This window comes from Eublepharis macularius, chromosome 11 (assembly GCF_028583425.1).
Source record: "Eublepharis macularius isolate TG4126 chromosome 11, MPM_Emac_v1.0, whole genome shotgun sequence".
NCBI classification, from domain to species: Eukaryota; Metazoa; Chordata; class Lepidosauria; order Squamata; family Eublepharidae; genus Eublepharis; species Eublepharis macularius.
The window spans coordinates 56,491,139-56,510,989 of NC_072800.1; the positions used below are offsets into that span (position 1 = coordinate 56,491,139).

General features: G+C 45.5%; 1 protein-coding gene across 1 annotated transcript in view; it reads right to left on the bottom strand.

Annotated features, from left to right (window-relative positions):
• Positions 1–19,438, bottom strand: part of LOC129337910 (uncharacterized) — a 44,610-nt gene extending 25,172 nt beyond the window's left edge. The window contains exons 1-2 of the mRNA XM_054991918.1: positions 19,355–19,438; positions 16,466–16,924 (exon numbers count right to left, since the gene is read on the bottom strand). Of these exons, the coding sequence (XP_054847893.1) occupies positions 16,466–16,903 (438 nt within the window). The 5' untranslated portion in view covers positions 16,904–16,924; positions 19,355–19,438. The remainder of the gene's footprint in view (positions 1–16,465; positions 16,925–19,354) is intronic.
• Positions 19,439–19,851: the final 413 nt, after the last annotated feature.

A 19,851-nucleotide genomic window follows, 5' to 3' on the forward strand; every position in this document is an offset into this window, starting at 1 on the left:
GACTGTGTCCCTTTGAGCAGCAGAGAAAAATCTCTTTCAATTTGACTCTCCCAGTTAACTAAAATGGAGCTGATCTCGTGTTGCCCATTTGAAATGGAATTTAGGGACTGCACCACCGGTTTACCTAAGTCAGAGATGCTAGTCGTGACATGGGCAAACTTATTAGCGAGAGTCTCAATGTTGACCGAATCCATGATTGCTAAGCCTCCGGCTGCAGGAGCAGTCCAGTCGGCAATGCTTCGTCTGGCACGCGAGAGAGAGGGGGAGGGATCGATCCACAGTTGTAGCCATGCATTCCAACCCTTGCTACCGGCCTCCAGATAGGGAGCGCACTGCGGCAGCCTCTGGGTTATATTTAGCTCAGCTAAGTCTATGCGGATCTCTTTTAAAGACATTTGCGGGCGGACTAGAACTCTCTCTCGAATGTCAGTCTTCAAAACATGGGAGCCCACTATGTGCGTGCCGCCTTGGCTTAATTGTTCATTGCTAGCGATCAAAGGGTCAATTTGGATGGTGTGGGTCTCCTGGGTCCGGATCAGCAGGGAGTAGTTGCCTGGTTCATGAGTCAAATTTACAAAGAGCAGCCCAAGCCGGTGAAATTTCTCTACTAGGGGCTTGGTTTGGCATTCGGGCGTCTGCTGAACCAGTATCCAATCGGGTGGGCCGTGTTTGGCTAGATCTTCCTCTTTTACAATCCAGGTCAGGTTCTCCCAGCGCTCTATAGCAAAGGAGAGAACTGTGCCTGAAGGGGGCGTGATAGTGACAGATGCAGACTCAGTGGCAGTAGTGCCTAGTAGGATGGTCATTCTAAAGGGATCTCCTGCCTTCCATACTGCGGCCGACACTAAAATAACTTCACAGTATGGTCCGAAAGCCTCAGTGACAAATGGCGAGGTTTCGAAATTGGCAGGGGTGGTATATTTGTCTACCACCGGGACTGCGGTGGGGGCTGGCCTGATACGGGGAAGAAACATACAAGGAATTGGAGCAAGTGGTGAAACTGTGTCAGTAGGTGAATAGCACACTAGCTCTTGGGACATGGTTTTCACTCCCACACATAAAATAACAAGCTCTGGGGGTCGGATCCACTGCTCTTCGCAACTGCAGAAGTTTGTGCGATCCGTGGGGGTGGTCATATTGCTCTGCTGCACAACTTTGCAGACCATCATTTCATTCCTTGCTAGTGTATTGATGCATCTCCAGTGGGGGTAGGGCATTAATTTGGACGGGCGTCCCTCTATTAGGGTGCCTGCCAGTACGAGCAAACACAGAGTAGCCAGGTGCCTCATCTCCTGGCCTTCTTTTTCCTTTTGTGGTGAAAATATCCCGGGGAGACCTGCGGATATAAGTACAGGCTCCCTGAGTTTATTGCAGCAAAATAAAGTGAAGCGGGGGAAAAGGAGGGCGTATTTCTGCCAGCACTATCTATTAGGTGGGGCTCGAACGAGAAGTCCCGGAGCACTAAGCGAGCCTTCCAGCTTGTTGCTCTGGGGAACTCCTGTGCGAAGGTTTCTTTCTAAAGCGTGTATATTTCAGAGGGGAAACGTCTTTACGTCGAGCAAGGTTCGGCTGCGCGTTAGGCGGGATAATGCAAACTCGCCCCAGGGGTCCCTGGGTGCCTAGGCTATGTGGCCTTCAGGTGCCCCTTGCTCGGTGGCGGGCTGTTTTTATTTTGCGGGCTGAGAGCTATCGGTCCGGCTTGGCCTGGCCTTGCCGTTTTAAAATGGAAAAAAACTAAAGAGCGGCTTCCATTAACTATAAGGGTTGCTGCAGACGGGGGCCCTCGCTTTAATTTCCTAAAAATGGGCTTTCGTCATATGTTTGCAGGACTAGCAATTTTTGGAGGGACTCCCTCGGGAGGCCCATTTTCTGGTTTCAAAAAAGGTACACCGGGCAAAAGAAAAATACACTGAGCAAGAAAAATATAAGGAGCAAGAAGCATACGGGTGTGGGGTACTTTCGGGTTGCCCTCACCTGGAAGGCCTGGCATGGCTTCATTATAACTTCAATATGTCTCCCCCCCTTCTTTTCCCTTGTGCGGTACGGGCAAGGGAAAAGATTACGTGGGGCGGGCGGCTGCTGGCGGAAAGGGCCGAAGTGGAGCCGAAGGTGCTCAGCAGCGTTTATCGAAAAGTGGCGGAGGCGGCCGAGATCTGCGGGCGCCACTGGGTCTGGGTTATTCGGGGGTCATCTTGGCGCGGGGGATCCTGGCTATGTAAATGAGGTACGCTGCCCCTTGTGCGTGGCGAACGTACCCCAATAACATATTCCAGAGGGTACATATTTACAAAATACTGGCGGGTCTTTTACTTTTGCACTAAAGCGTACTAAGTGGTGGCGCCGTATAGCAACTCACCATGACGAATATGAACATTAGTAAAAGAGGGATGTTGGGCTATCTGGGGGACCTTTTCCAGGGGAGGCACGGCCCTCAAAGCCAAAGCCGACCATCATGCGAAAGCGTGGGTCCGGCAGGCGAGACCCCGAATCTACGCAGATGCGGGACCTTCACCAGCACGGCGGGTGAAATGTTTTCAAATACAGAGATCACCTTTATTGGTGTGTCTCCAATATTGGAAATGCATTCACTCTTGGGCTAAAGCCTCTCCAACCACTTTCACACAGCAAATCTCTTTTGCCTGTGCAATTTTTTCCGAACATGCGGCTTAAAATCCAATTAAGAATCACTCTCGGTGGTGGTCCTATTTGGCTTTGGTTGCCGTGTTTCCCCCAAGGGTCCCAACTGTGGGGCCCACCTAATGAAGTTAAAAAATAGGACTGACAAGAAATAACAAAAACACTAAATGATTATAGGAAGCTAAGTTGGCTTTTTACATCTAATTTCAAAAGGGAATTGGGCTTCAGGTTCACACACACGTAAAGTTAAGACTGCACAACAAAAAGGGACGGGGGCTGCAGGGACTTGAACTCAAGTCTCCTTAAGGTGGCTTTTCCACTCCTGGTTCCAATCCCTTCCAAATTCTTAGTGGGAACCAGTGAGCACATTTATTTGGGCTTACTTCAGCCTGGGAGAGGACAAAAGGAAGAATGGGGAGGAGGTCAGAATCCTGGTCTGGCCAGCTTTTCCATTTCAATGAGGGGTGGGGGTATAGCGCTGAGTGGGAACAGTCTGTTTTAGATGCTGCTAGCAACTGGGATTCTTTCTGGAGTCTGCTCACTTGCATTATTACATTCCTGACTGCACTTACTGCTGGAGGCTCTACCTTTTCATTAAGTTTTGGGCTTGAGCCTTTTAAAACATGGAAACAGATACACAAATGTCTCTGAATTAGCTCAAGCACTACTAAACCACACAGGCACAACATAAGGTTTTCTTCAGGGGTGTTAGTCAGGGAAGGCTGAGAGAAAGCTATTTGGTGTGTAGTTGCAAGCACTGGATTCTCAAAGCAATTTAATTCTTTTAAAGGAACTGCATTTCTACTTTTGTTTGTTTGGTTTTCAGGGTCATTGCAAGAGGGCACAGTCACGGTGGGCTGTGTATAGCTTGGCTGGGGGCAGTCTATGGGAGCCAAGACAATTTCTTGGGGAATGACTTTTAAACTCTGCACATGCTCAGAGGCTAAAGTGAATTCTGGCTTCTTGGGCATGGGGGCTGAGGCAGAAATTAGAGGCAAAGGTGACTGGCTACATGTTTCACTGCCTTTGGCGGGGCGGGGTGCTGATTCAATCACTGATTGTTCTTCTAAAGTCTTTAATCTGGCCTCAGTGAGTCTCTGGGATTCTAGGAGATTTTGCATCAGGGTTTTTAAAGTGGCAGTTTCATTATTCTGGTTCTCCAGCAAAGTCTGCATGCTAAGGAATTTATTGTGGAGCTGCTCTTTCTCTATTGTGCAAGCATTTAATTTTTCTTTTAATACCTCTTTCTCTTTATTAATATCATTTATTTTTAAATTCTGTTCCCTATTCACACTTATGAGCTCCTGAATTTTATTTTGCAGCTCTGCCAGATTTCTTTCAGAGGAGTCTGGCAAAGTTGGTGCTGGGTTCTGGGTGCGAATCACCCTTTGGAATCTTTCCTTCTCTCTTTTAAGTTTCCAGCCGGACGACTTCCGGTTTGGGATTCATGGAGGTCTAACGCAGCTCCATTCGCGGAGCTGACCGGACTGCCGTTTTAACCGGCCGGAGGGGTGAAAATAGCCCGCGGCCGACTGCTCTCAGGCGGGGAGCAGGCAAAGAACGCTCAAGACCCTAGGGTGAGCTAGATCTCGGACGAGGGGGGGCTCTACACAACGAGTCTCCCCCCGATCCTTGAGGTCCCACCTTGCGACGGATCGGCTATAATCTCTGCGGCAGTTTTGGGGCCAATTCGGCTGGCATAAGACCTACATACCCAAGCTTCGATTGGGAAAGGAAGCTGAGAGGAGAATTTAAGATCGAAACAGCGATTACAACCCGAGAAAAGTGAAGAGAAGGTAAAGATCGCTATCTTTGGATACGGGACAGATTGACAAAAACAGAGAGGAAAAAAAGTAGATTTTTAAACTGCAACAGACTAGTGAAAAGGAGGTGAAGACTCGGCAGGAGTTGTATTTTAAAAGAGACTAAGTTTAAAGAAGTTATTAAAGAAAGCGGACTATTGTTTTGAATACCTGTGGCTTTGGAGCTGTGGGAAAAAGACACCATCGCGAGACCTGCTGTGGGAAGACGGGAGACAGGAAGTGCGTAACAACAATAGAGCGGCTGGAGAGAAGTGGCCCTTGCCGGAGGACAGGAAGTAGGGAATCGCCATTTTTGAAAGGGGAAGGGTCGCGGCTTCAGCGGAAGAGGAAGTAGGCCATTTTGGATTATAACATCATAGAGAAACCATAGAGAAAAGACGCCCGACATTTTGGACACTTTAAAATTTAATTTTGGCAAGAAGATTGGGACATTTGAAAAAGAAAAACGTTTAATTGTACGCCACGGAGTTAAGGAAGAGAGCGGATTCGTGGGAGCGAGCTAAAGCAAGCCCCACGATGTCGAAAAAAGAGTGGCAATCGGCAATAGAAAATTTGGACAAAAATCTGGACAAAAAACTTTTAGATATGATTAAAGAGCTTAAGGACACGAAATTGGAGCTTATTAAAGAGGTTAAAGAGGTTACACAGACAGTAAAGTCGGAGCTGTCAGAAATGAAAAAAGGTATGGAAACGATTCGTAGTGAATTACAAGGAACGCAGCAGAGAGTTAAAACAGTAGAAGACGCGATGGAGAATTTAATAGACACGCAACAAACAGAGATGAGATTGGTGAAGGGGAGAATGTCAGTTGCAGAAACTAAACACATGGAGAAGCAGCTACGTTTTCGTGGTCTGCCAGAAGTGGAAGGGAAGTCAGCGCAAGAACAGATGACTGAGGTGTTGGCTGAATACCTGGGGAAGGAGGAGGAGGAAGTTGTGGCTATCCTAGATGTGGCATACCGTGTGAATTCGAGAATTGCAACCCAGAGGAAATTACCAAGGGATGTGATTGTGCAGTTTACAACAAGAAACATGAAAGAGAGGATTGTGACAAAACAGTTTCAAGATCCATTGGAGATTGATGGCAAGACGATCATTATAATGAAGGAACTGCCCAGATCAGTGTTATTGGACCGGAAAAAATACAAAGTGCTAATTCAGATTTTGAAGGACATGAAAATCAGGTATAGATGGGAGTTACCAGAAGGAGTGTCCTTTGAGTTTGGAGGGGCAAAAAAACGCATCAGATCTGAGCGAGAGATGGAGAGATTTATTAAGGACAATGAAAAAGACTTACCAACAAGACTATGAATATGGAGTGTAAAGTAATATCTTGGAATGTAAATGGACTAAACTCACCGAATAAGAGGAAAAATATTTTTCATTGGCTACTAAAACAAAAATGTGATATTGTTTGTTTGCAAGAGACCCATATCAGAAAACAGGATGTAAAATATTTAAAATCTGGAAAACTGGGCAAGGAGTTTGTAGTGGCCTCTAATAAGAAAAAAAGAGGAGTGGTGTTGTATATAAAAGAGGAGCTACAGCCAAAATTTGTGATGAGAGATGTGGAAGCTAGATTTGTAGCAGTGGAATGTATTTGGAATTTAAAGAGAGTGTTGGTAGTCGGACTTTATGCACCTAATGGTGCAAAAGAAAACTTTTTTGAGGAGTTAAGGAAGCATCTAGACGATCTTGTATATGACCAGATAATTCTTGCTGGAGACTTCAATGGAGTGACAGACTTGGAGCTAGACAAAAAGACTACAACGGTACAAAAGAAAAGAGGACTATTACCAAAGCTTTTTTTTGAGTTGATTCAACAAGAGACTCTCGAAGATGTATGGAGGAGAGAATATCCTAAAAGTAGATAGTTTACTTTCTATTCTGCAAGGCATTTTACATTATCAAGAATCGATATGATCTGGGCCTCAAAAGACTTAGCGTTATGGACTAAGGAGGTAGAAATAATGCCGATGGTAGGCTCAGATCACAACCCAATTATGTGGAAATTTGGAAAAAGGAGAAAAAGGAAAGCATGGAGAATAAATGAGGACTTGTTACAGGAAAGAGAGAATATGGAAATACTGAGAAGAGAGACAAAGTTTTTTATACAATACAACGTGAACAAAGAAGTACCAACCAACAAAGTTTGGGATGCGTACAAGGCGGTTGTAAGGGGCATACTAATGGACTTAAACGGCAGAGCAAGAAAAAAGAAAGAGGAGAAAAGACAAGAGATTGAGGAGAAAATAAAAGCCAAAGAAATACAGTTAAAAAAGAGACCAGGGAAAAAGAAGGTATACCAGGAAATCAAAATTCTTCAAGAACAGCTAACAGCAATGAGTAATAAAGAATTGGAGTGGAATCTTAAGAGACTGAACCAAAAAGCGTTTGAGGGTGCTAATAAACCTGGGAAATACCTGGCATGGCAATTGAAGAAGAAAAGGGAAAAGAAAATAATAAATAAAATCTGTGAAGATAATAAAACGTACTTGGAGCAGATTACCATTAGTAGAGCCTTTTATAAATTCTACGCTAAGCTGTATAATAAAAAAGAAGTAAACAAAGAATCAATAGCATCATATCTGGAGAAAACCAAACTTCCAGAAATTTCGGAAGCTTGGAGAAATAAGTTGAACAGTGAAGTAACTGATGAGGAAATAAGCAAGGCAATACAATCCGCAAATCTAGGAAAGGCGCCAGGGCCAGATGGACTTACGGCTAAATTTTATAAGACAATGGCCAATGAACTGGCACCATTCCTAAAAGAGGTGATGAATGGAGTTTTTAGGGATCAAAGGATTCCAGATACTTGGAGTGAAGCGAATATATCATTGATCCCAAAAGAGGGCCAAGACCTGACTAACGTGAAAAATTATAGACCTATATCATTACTTAACAATGACTATAAAATCTTTGCGAAGATATTGGCGGAGAGACTGAAGGGGTGGCTCTCGGAAGTCATAGAGGAGGAACAAGCAGGCTTTTTGCCAGACAGACAAATAAGAGACAATTTAAGGACAGTGATCAATGCTATTGAATATTATGACAAGCGTTGTGACAAAGAGGTTGGTTTCTTCTTTGTAGACGCTGAAAAAGCGTTTGACAATTTAAACTGGGACTTTATGTTTGCCACTATGGAAAAGCTACAATTGGGAGAAAGATTCATCAGAGCAATTAAGGAAATCTACAGAGACCAGACTGCAGCAATTGTAGTGAATGATGAATTGACCAAGAAATTGACGATTAGTAAAGGAACAAGACAAGGTTGCCCGTTATCTCCATTGTTGTTCATTTTAGTATTGGAGATTCTGATGATACAAATACGTCAAGATGAGGAAATTCGTGGAATAAAAATAAAGGACTATTCATACAAGGTCAGAGCATTCGCGGATGACATAATGTTAATTGTAGAGGACCCATTGGAGAACATGCCAAAAGTGATAGATAAGATCAAGGAGTTTGGAGATTTGGCAGGTTTTTATATTAACAAAAAGAAGTCAAAGATACTATGTAAAAATATGACTAAGCAGAAACAACAATTATTAATGGAAACAACGGATTGTGAAGTAACAAGCAAAGTGAAATATTTGGGAGTTGAACTGACTGCAAAGAATATAGACTTATTCAAAAACAACTATGAAAAACTATGGACTCAGATAGAGAGAGACTTGATCAAATGGAATAGTCTGAACCTGTCATGGTTGGGCAGGATTGCAGCAGTTAAGATGAATGTGTTACCAAGAGTAATGTTTTTGCTACAGACAATACCAATCATCAGAGACTCTAAACAATTTGAAAAATGGCAGAGGAAAATATCAGATTTTGTTTGGGCAGGCAAGAAGCCTCGAGTGAAAGTAAAAGTTTTACAAGATGCAAAGGAAAGAGGCGGAATGCAACTGCCCAACCTGAGACTTTATTATGATGCAATCTGCCTAGTTTGGTTGAAAGAGTGGATGACATTAAAGAACAAGAAATTATTAGCCCTAGAGGGATATAAAAAAATTTTCGGATGGCACGCATACCTATGGCATGACAAAGTAAAGGTCAACTCGATGTTCCTGCACCACTTTGTAAGGAGAAGTTTATATACAATCTGGAAGAAGTATAGAATTTACCTACAAGAAGGAACCCCCTTGTGGGTGGTTCCATACGAGGTGATAGATCCGAGAGCTGTTGATAATGAACAACAATGTTTAACGTACAAAGAAATAACTAAAACTGAAGTATCTAAACTTAGAATAAAGACGCAAGAGGAACTATCACCTAACTATGATTGGTTCCAGTATAGACAGATTAGAGACTTATACAATTCGGACTCTGCAAAGGGGGGCATACGAACAGAGAATTCGGAACTAGAGCAGACCCTTCTTAAAGAAGACAAGAAAAGAATATCCAAGGTATACCAAGTACTGTTGAAATGGTATACCGAGGACGAGACAGTTAAAACACAGATGGTGAAATGGGCTATAAATTTTAATAAAGAAATAACAATGGAGGCATGGGAATACTTGTGGAAAACTACAATGAAGACAACGACATGTACTAATATTAAAGAGAACATTTACAAAATGATCTATCGTTGGTACATGACACCAAAGAAGATTGCGCTAGGGAATTTGAACACTTCTAATAAATGCTGGAAATGTAAGAAGCATGAGGGCTCCCTCTATCATATGTGGTGGTCATGTGAGGTAGCCAGGCAGTACTGGGGGGAAATAATAAGAGAAATGAGTGAAATTTTACAGTTTCAAATAAATAAGAACCCAGAACTCCTGCTACTAAACTTGGGAATGGAGGGAATTCCAGCCCATCATAGGACGTTAATATTTTATATGACAGCAGCAGCTAGACTTTTGTATGCGCAAAAATGGAAAGTACGAGAAGTGCCAACTATTGAAGATTGGATCTACAAATTGCTGTACATGGCCGAAATGGACAGGATGACAAGAAAACTGAGAAATCTGGACTCAGGGCAGTTTAACACAGAGTGGGAGAAGCTGAAACAATATTTGGAGAAGAAATGGGAGGTGGGAGGAAAACTGTGACAGTTTGAGAACTACTGAAGTATAATAAAATGCAGAGGGGGGTGACTTTACCGGGGGAGGAAGAGATAAATGTGAATTTATAAGCAGTTAGATTAACAGATTGATATATATATAGATATATATAGGTTAATAGATAGAATATTGATAGAAAATAATTAATGATAAGGTTTAAATATAAGGATTGAGTAACCAACAGTATTTTCTTTCTTTGATAAGATCTATATAATGCACCAAACTGAATATACAGAAGAGTCAAATTGATTGACTATGTGATGAGCTATATAGAATTAGTAATATATAGAGAATAAGTCAAATTGTTTGATTTAAATGTAAGATTTTTATGGTTTATGATATATAAGTTTATGATATATAGAAATATTTAAAAATGGAAAATGGGATAAATTGTTTATCCAAGATGGAAACAAAGACTTACAGTTTGGGTACAAGAAAAGTAGTTAAGGATGTACTGCTTAATATAATGGAGAATGTATATCTGTTTTAGATAGAGGAAATTAATAGAAGTAAGGGAAAAGGGACAAAGGGTGGGAAAGCTGTTGGAAGTCAACAAAAGGGGGGGAAAGGGAGGGGGTTAGAAATGAAAAATTTTGGGAAAATTGAATGTAATGTAAAAATAACGGATTCTAACCCAATAAAAATTTTTTCAAAAAAAAAAAAAAGTTTCCAGCTATTTTTAGTTCCCGGAGGTCGAAGGCTAGCCTCAACCTTTGGTTTTCTCCCACAGACAGTTAAGTGGGGAGAAGCATGTGTGACCCCCGGGCATCCCTATTGGAAAAAGGGGTTCCCAGCTGGTGGCGGCTCTTCTCTTACTGTAGCCACTGGCTGTGCATGTTGGGGAGGGCTATTCCTAAAGATGTCTAGAAGGGCTGAGAGAAGCACTGAAGTGGGCTGCTGGTGGAAGAGCTCCATGTCTGCCCCATGATCCTTGAGCCGCTTCCAGAGTTCCCAGCGGAGTGAGTCCCTGGCTGGCGGCGGGCCGCCTAGGTCAGAGGGCTCCTCCTGGTTCTTTGGCTGCGGTCTCCAGGAGTCAGCCTGACTTGGGGGAGGGTAGACCTGGTGGTTGTAGGGGTGAGGTGCCCGAGGGGGCGGGGGTGCCGAGGGCAGCGCAGGTCTCCAGGGCTCAGAGGGTCCCTGTGGGGAGGAAGGGTAGCGACTGGGGGTGGGCGCAAAGGTTACTCCTGGATGAGAGTCCCTTTGGCTGCGGCCCTGAGTGAAGCTACCGCTTCTCCCACGCAAGATTCCACCTCTAGGCTCCGAGTACGAGCTATGCCCTTGGGGCCGATATTGGGAGTGGGGACCATGGTTGGCATACGTGACTGTGTTGATGGGCTCACTCTCTTTCCTATGGGAGGCCGGGGACTTCACATGGCGGATGGCGCCGGTTTCTCGCAACAGGCCAGCAATGCTTCTGATGCGAGCTTCCAGGTCTCCCCATGAGATGCTCCCGGGCTCCACTCCTGCTAGTGCTAGGCGGGTGGTACTATTGAGTCCATCTAAGACTGCTCTCCTGAATTCTAATTCGTCAAAGTCGGGTACATCGCTTGCATCTAAATCTACTTCATCTGCTAGTTCAGCAAGAAGCTGCTTTCTGGCTAAATATGCCTCTGGGTCCTCTCCAGGTTTTTGAGACTCTGCGATGTACAGGGCTTTCAAACTCTTGGTGGGCCACAGGAATGCACAAATTTCCTTAATTGCTCCATACTGGCTGCGTGTGGCTAGCCTTCGGTTAGAAATATAGGCATTGAGGGCCGAGACTATTTCAGGGGCGGGGCATTGGCGGGCCAGTTGGGCCACATCGGAACCACTAGCGGAAGGCTGAGAGGTGGTCACGTGGGTGAACCACTGGATGGCTGTGTCTCGGTTTAGGGGTCCCATGCGGTCTGCTATGGCTTGGAGCTCATCGGGCCTCCAATTGCGAGTTTCCTTAACGACCCGGTCTGTTTTCCTGCCATCCTCGTCCATGGATACAATTTCCTTGGTGGCTATTGGGTGGAGGGGCTGTGGGGCTTCCGCAGACTGGGGCGAAGGGGGTGACCAGTTGTCGGTACTACCTTCGGGGAGAGCCAAGAGGGCTGCGGGATGCACGGCGGAAATTACGGCCTGCTGCATTCCCAGGTGCTGCTTTAGGGCCTCTAGCTCCCTCTTACAAGCGGAGTGGTCTGCAGAAGCTACCTTGGAGTGATTGTGCTCTGCCATGAACTGGGCGGCATGGGTTAGCTTAGCAATTCTTTCCTGTCCCTCGATTACTGCATGCTCAGCCACGTCGGCACGAGCGGTGGCCGCCTCAGCCTTGTGCTGGGCGTCCTGAAGGGCAGTGGTTAATCCTTGTTTTTCCAATATGAAATTGACGCGTTCAGCGCGCCACTCAACTGCTTTTTCCTCATGGTCTCTCTCCTGTTCGACTAGTTTGGCCCTGAGACTCTGGATTTCTAGGTGCAGGGCGTCCTGTTCTCGCTTTGCTTTTTCCTCTAGCGCCTTCCTTTCTTTGTCTTGGGCTAATCTGAGCCTCTCTATCTCCTGCTCACTATCTTCCTGCGCTATATGTAATTTATTTATCAGGGACACACTGTCCTGTAAGGCAGTAAAAAGTGCCCAAGCTCCGTATCTGTCCTTCTTGCTCGACTTGGGTTTCTCTTTCTCACAAAAATCTTGGAAGGCACTTCTAACTATCTGGAGTGGGTCGGGTCCCTTGAAGGAACCTGCTTCCCAAGGGCAATCTCCCTTCTTAACTAGCCACTTCTCCAGGCGGGGCACGGTGGGGGCTGCCCGGTACATTTTTCTTTCGTTTAAGGCTGATCTCGGGGAGGTTAAAGAGTGGATCAGCGACACCAGGGGTGGGGCGATTAAAGCTGCTCAAGGGTTTTAACAACTTCTTCCTCTCTATGTTCCTTTCGGGAGGTTTATCCTTCCCTCAGGTCCTCAAGGGTTTTTACCAGGGGGTTTTAAGGTTCTACTTTTGGGTTTGCAAGGGTATTTTTAAGGGTTCTACACTCAGTTCTTCTCCACCGGGGGAGAAGGAAAATTCCTATTCCCGTTTCAAGCTTGCCTACAAGCCACGGGACCAGGAAACGTTTACTGGCTCAGAAGGTGCTCTCAAGCTCTCTAAGCCCAAGAGAAAAAAAAAACGCTCAGTGCTTCCAAGCCTCTGCTCAGAAGCTAAAGCTCAGGGGTCTCCCAAGCCTATACTCGGAAAACCAAAAAGCGTTCCCAAGCCTCTGCTCAAGAACTGCAACTAAGGGGGTCTCCCAAGCCTCTGCTCAGGCAACCAGAAATGCTCCCAAGCCTCTGCTTAGAAGCCAAAATGCTCTCAAGCTCTCTACCCAAGAACTGTACTCAAAGTGTCCCCAGGCCTCACGCTCAGAGACAAACGATTAAACTGTCTCCAAGCCTCGACCAAAAGACTAAATGCGCTCAAGGACTGCCTCTGCAAGTCCCCAAGCAAAAGTGCCCAGGAGTAAAGCCTACTGTACTCCCAAGCGAGGTGCGCTCAAGAGTTCTAACAACTCCCAAGCAAAAGTGTGCCCAAGAGTCCCACTGACTCCCAAGCGAGGTGCGCCCACGAGTCTGACTTAAAACTCGCAAGCGGAAAGGCGCCCAAGAGTCTAACTTAAAACTCTTAAGCACGGTGCGGCCGGCTGCCGCGGGGCTTCAGGAACCTGGCTTTAGATTCCCAAAGCTAAACTGACCGAACGGTCTAACAATCCCTTCACGTTTCCTCCGGAGCGGGGATTGAAGCCTAAGTGCTGGCAGGAACGGGGTTTGGACGGGCTTAGGAGAGACGGGGGAGGGCGGAAGAGAATTTTATATGTGCTGCTTCAGGATATATATATAGAGAGAGCCTACTTCTGGGATCCCACCCACATAGACGCGTTTAGGCGGCCCGGAAGGTGGCCAGGAACTTCACCAGTTCAGAGGTCCTCACCCACAGTACACCGGTTATAACGGCTGGAGGGCCTCGCGGTGCACCACAAAAGGCAAGTAGTCCAAAGCTGGCTGAAGGAGGAAATGGGGGAAAAGCCAACCCACAAGATAGAAATGCTCGCTAGAGCCACACACAATCACACTTTTAATTCCCTGAGCTAAATTGCACTCTTTACACTGAGGTCTGGAAAATTTTCCTCTAAGTCAGTTCGCCGAAGACACGCGTGTCGACTCACGTGCATTCACACGAACTGGGTTATGCCCGCATTCTCCACCAGTAAACTGTTACCAGAACTGCTCTTTATTATAATGGGGAATTAACTGCAGCAGTCTGTAACTATTAATATTAAGCGAGGATCATAACCTATGTTTACGGAGGTCCCGATCCCAGACACTCTAGTGAAAAAGAGGCAGACAAGGAGTAAGGTCCAAACACGTGTATTGAGTGTAGCGTAAGCCTAACTTGCACAATCATACAGGGAACACACAAGATCTAGGAAATACAGAGTAGGAAATATAGAGACGTTCGCATTAGCGGGTTCCCAACGATGATAAGGGAAATACTCACAATCCTGGAATGAAGCAGAGACACAGCAGCGAGGGTGGCCCAATGCCAGCACTGGGACCACAGACGGACAGCAAGGAGGTCTGGATAGGGAATGGCCGAGGCACCGAGTGGTCTGAGAGACCAGCTTAAATACCCCAAAACGTACCCTGGGGCTGGTGCTGTACTTGGTGGTTCTCACAGATTAAAACAAAGGGTCTAATGGGCTACTGAATGGCTTGGATGGGCCACTTTGGTAATCAGATTGTGATAAGTGACACCTCAGGAAGAGGGGACAAAAGAGGGAGGGGGAAATCCAAGTGGGCTGAAAGGATGTTCCAGCGGACAGGGCTTGTCCTGATGTCATCAGCTTTGGAATGCGGAGGTTTCTTTGAGATGCATTCTTTAAGTGCTTGGGATGGTCGGCACTTAGTTCCTTCTCCGGGGCGGCTCCTAAGATATGCAGAGCGGGGCGAGGGGTTCTCGCTGCGGACGTGGTGTGCCCGCTTCGCCAAAATGGCTTCTCAAAGCAGTCTTCTTCCCAGGGTCTTCTGGCTGCCTGAGAACATGGATGCCGGCTGGGCATAGCTGGGGCTGGATAGCAGGCTGCCCGGTAGCGAGGGCAAGCTCGGGGACCGACCCGTGGGAGGCTCCAGGTGGGAACTGACCAGGGAGCGCCTAGCCAGGCTCGCTGGAGGTTTCCCCGGCAGGCGCCCGGCTGCTAGCAGCGGCTTGGGCACATATGAGGCAGGCTTCCATGGAGGCAGGGGAGACAGCACACAAAACACAGTCCAAAGCAGGGAACCGGCACGGTCCGTGGCAGATGGCAGTGCAGGCACGGGGCACACTTGTAACACAGTCCAAACGCACACTGGGAAGTCCAGACGCAGGTCAGGGCAGGGCTGCCCAGAAAGAGAGTCCTTTTGTGCAGTTACCCAAACATGGAGTCAGTAAACTACACAGTCTATTGCAGCAGGGTAATTGACACGCAGGCAGGAAACTGACACGTGTATCAGAACACACACGTGCAAAGCAGTCTTTGTGCAGCAGTGAAACAGTAATGCAGGAAACTTTAACACAGTTCATAGCAGGCTTCAAAGCAGGGGAGGGGGCCTACTTGGCAACACATGAGAGACAGAGAAAGTGAACAAGGCAGGATATAACGTGAACAAGATAGAGAGAAGAATTCAGGGAGGAATAAATACAGTTGTGGATGCTTTTTTGATTAAAAACAAAGCCCACGAAAGAGGTAATAATAACATACCTGCTTGTTCAACATCAAGCACTGGTATTCCTCCAGAAGGGACCTCTTCCAGGATTTGGGGGGTGGGCAGAGAGTGTGCTGGGACTCCCCTCCCTTGCTCTGCTCATCACTAGGCCCCCTTCTCGCACTTCTTTCACCTGCATGGCCCCCTGCCTATATCCACTACCTATGTTCACAGCCACCTGCACCTCCCACAGCCCTTTTCCTGACAGAGGGTGGTGCGTGCAGCTAGGAGAGCCACCTTCATGGCCACCAGAAGCACTGCCACCACTATACACCACCTGTATGCTGTTCCTGGTGGTGATGGGCAGCAGGTTCAGCCAGGAGCAGGTGGCATTAGCAGAGTGCTTGCAAGGATGGAGAAAGGGTGGGTGGGTGGGTGGCAGGGGAGGAATGTAAGGGGTGGTCGGTGGCTGTGGGCCCTGGCAACTGCCCCACCTCAGGGTTTGCTGACACCAGCCCTGCTCCAGAACAAAACTCAAGGAGGGGGAGCCAATAGTAATAATCTGCTTATAAGTTTGATCCACAGTACCTTAAATATGGTTCCACTTACTCTGGAAAAAAACTCCAGCCTGCCCATTCCATATGATCTGAGGGCCAGACTAGATATGCCTATTTTTAAAGAGTTGGGTCTGAGCCACACAGCAGCTGTGGGGAATGGCTTTTTAGGCTTAGAACGCCACCACAAAGGGAAGAAGGGCTCCTGCCTCCCTCCCCTGAGCTATTTACCTATGCCTAAACAGCACTGAGTGTGTGTGTGGGGGAATTATTTAACTGTTTTTGCTGCTCCAAGTGTGCAAAATACTCCACATAGAGCAGCAACAATGTGGAAATGACTCCCCCCCCCCAGCAGATTTTGGACATGGAAAAACATCTTGGGGGGCAAGGCAGGAGCACTTGCAGCAGCATTCCAAACCCAAATGGGTTCTCCTTCATTTTTAAAAACTATTCCCTGCAGCTGCTGTGTGGCTGCAGGAAACCCAAGTTGACTCCAAGGAACATAGACCCAACTCTTAAAATGAAGCACATCTAGTTTGGCTCTCAGTACACGCCTGAAGTTACCTGACCTCCTGTCACATGCTTGCAGCTCACTAGGTGTCACATGTCATCTGGGGGTTCACCTGAGTCTAGAAAGATTGAAGACCATTGCCTGAACCCAGCCAAAGTCTCCCCTTTTCTGTTGCTTCAGTTTCATCAAAACTTTTACCTGTCTAAAATCATACGGTTTGGGGTCTTGGTATTTGCCACACTTAAACTTTCCCTTCTTCACAAACATCAATTGTGCTTCATAAGGGCCTATATGAGGAAACCTGGTAACTATCTTTGGTGGCTTCTGCTGTTCTATTACTGGGAGAATCCACCTGGATGTTATTCTTTGCAAATCTTCACACAGTGTGCTCGTTGTTATCTTCGTCTTCTTCGGCTCTTCTTTAGATTTTCCTGCGGGCTTCCTTGGAGTGATATACAGTTTATAGCTAAAGTCAAGAGGTTCCTTTGTCCAGGATTCTCTTTGAGGTGGGATTCTGGCTTGCTGTGAAGCATGAACTTGATCTCGTGCCAATGCGAGCTCCAGGTTTGTAGTAAAGAGCCCCTTTGAATCGAAAGTACATTTGAAATAGTTTCCAGTGTGGATACTGGGCAACATTCTGTACTTGCCCCTTTAGGCCTATGCACAGAGAAAAAGGTATTATTACTGATTATTCTTAAGGATATGTTTTAGATCCACAATATATTTATTACTACATGAATTATTGTATTTTGCACTAACTGTAAATTTTAAATTCAGTATCTTTTAGCTTGCTATTTTTAGCATAAAATACATGAATGTATGGAAACACTAGAGATGTGGTGTAATGAACTCCGGGCCTAGATAGGGTTGCAAAACTACAGGTGGCAACTGGAGATCTCCTAGAATAGTAAAGAGTCCAGTAGCACTTTTAAGACTAACCAACTTTATTGTAGCATAAGCTTTCGAGAGCCACAGCTCTCTTTGTCAGATGCTCTCGAAAGCTTATGCCACAATAAAGTTGGTTAGTCTCAAAGGTGCTACTGGACTTAATGGGAGAATTTCTGTCTGCAGAGAGGAGGGATTAGTCCTTCTTTTCTTGCGTAAAGCTCCCAGGGGAAATTCTTGACTCAAGACTGGCCCTTGCACATTTTGAAGGGAAAACTGTAACCAATCTCAAGGAAAGAGGCAGGGACCTGGGAAATTTATGACGCCCTGCTCCCCAAGTGCTCAATGTGTAGTCTGCGGATTTATAAAGCAAGATAGCTGCTATGAATGTAGAATGTGTACCCATGGAAGGAATGCGAGTTTGTTGGCTTGATCCAGGGCCTGGAACAAGGACCTAGGGACAAGTTCTAAGTAGTCACATTATGGACTTAAATTGCTATTTCTCTTGCCTGACTTCCCTTTACTCAATTAGCCCAGGGGGATATTGTTCTATGACCAAAGTTCAGACAAACTGTAAATTGTTTTGAGAACTGAAAATTATTAACCACTGTTGCACTTTTTGTTTTCTGTTAAATGCAATCCTTTATTAAAAGTTTTAAAACTCTTCCAGTGGGTTTATGTCTCAAGCTCAGCTGCATGGCTAGACAACATCTGCATGTGAGATCATGCATAGTCTTCTCCAGGGTCATAGACCTCTCCAGGTTAGGAAAATCCCCCAAGCAGGTTGGTTGCAGTCTGCTTTAAGAGTTAACAAGGGCAAGTGGACAGGGCTGGGAAAGAGGAGGCGCAAATTTTCCTGCTGCCCAGTAAACAATACCTTAGTTAGATCTCCTTCCAATCCTCCCTGTTTTCATTTAGGAAGCCCCTCATCTGTTTCTAGTGGAAGGGCTCCTACCAAGCAGCGGGGGCAAACAGAGAGAGGAATATGGCATTCTGCAATGCCATGATGTCATTTCCAACTGAAAAACTGGAAGTGACACTCTAGGAATCCCCTGGGCCTGTGCAGTCAAAGCAGAGAGATCCATAGGAATCCTCCAGAGTCACCCACCATGATGTTTCTGATTTTTCAGCTCTAAAACACTCTAAGAAAGCTTCCCCAATATCTGCAGAAAAGGTAAAGCAGAGAAGAAGTGGAAATAATTTACCAGGAACCCATGCCAGAAAATAATGACTGCCTCTGGTAGAGGGACAGTTGGAATTTTGTTGGTGTTACCAAATGAGATTGTTCACACATTAGTTTATATGGCTGGTGAGGAGCTCATTGACTACCAAAACTCAAAAGTTATGTGTCAGGTTAGGATCTGGGAGACCCACATTCCCAATGTCATGGAAGTTTGTGGAGTGACCTTGGGCTGCTCACACTCTCTCAGCCTAACCTACCTTGCAGGGTTGTTGGGAGGATAAAATGGAGGAGGGAAGAACCGTGTGAGTCACTTTTGGACCACTTTGAGGAGAAATGGGCAGAGTATAAAAGAAGTAAATATATAAATAATTATTAAATACCTGTTCAATTCCCATCCCCCACCAGGATGGTAAGAGGCAATGATCTGCGTATCCCTCCACATGGAGTAGCAGCTCCTTAATTATCAGTGGATACATCCAACAATGATTTGCAGTTGATTACCGAGCCACAAGTTGGGCCATGCACAGATTGTGGCCTCTGATGCTCCTAATATTGCCCAACAGCACAGGCCCCCAAATGCTAAAAATGTTCCTCCTGAGAGGGGGAAGTCAGCAATGGGGCTGGAACATGGTTTGTCAAATGCAAATAGATTTTGTGACAAATTTATCAAGAGTTCTTTTGGTTATATAAACACTGCATTTTGCACTGTTTTGAAGTTTGTTAATTGAGGTTATAATTCAAAAAAATAAAGCACTGAGAAAAATAAATATGGAATAAAGGGGTCCCCTCAGTGCCCACAAATTACAAACATTCACCCTTGGTACAGACAAACTAGGTCAAGTTTAAAATGCAAACTTGCCTGTGGAGAAAACAGAAAGAAGCCCTCCAACTGCATACACAGTTCTCCCCCATGTGAGTATGGTGATTTTGTAAAAAGCAATGCCATAGTTATTAATAACAGTAAAATTGCAACACATACATAACTAATGTAGCCGACAATGCTAAGGAAGTCTACTCACTCTCTCTAAAGTCAAGTTCTTTTTCCAATTTTCCATGCTGTATCACAGAGACTTGGTTTTTTCTTCACAGTGCTGGAGGAAACTAAGCAAAGAGAAGAACCCACAGCAGTGTTTATTTAGGAGATGTCATGCTTTTTTCTTGTACAAAGGAGCCTGAATGTATAATTGCATTCAACCCATCTGGGTTGCTAAGAAACAAGACAAATTTGCTTGAAGACTTCATTCAAAATTCAAAAAAATGAAAACAGTGCCTCTGTTGGCCGTATAAAACCAGCTTGAAACCCAGCAACGGGGCCACCAGTTCAAGGCTGTTATTTCAAAAGCTGGAAATAGACAGGTATGGGAAGGGAAATATAATCTAGCAGAAAGGAGCAGTATCTAAAGTGATCTTGGAAACAAACTGGCGCCCAGCTACTCTTACTATATTATAACTTCTCTCAGTGCTAACAATATAAGATGATGTGAGCACTACAGTTAGCAGTTGTGCAGATTTTTAA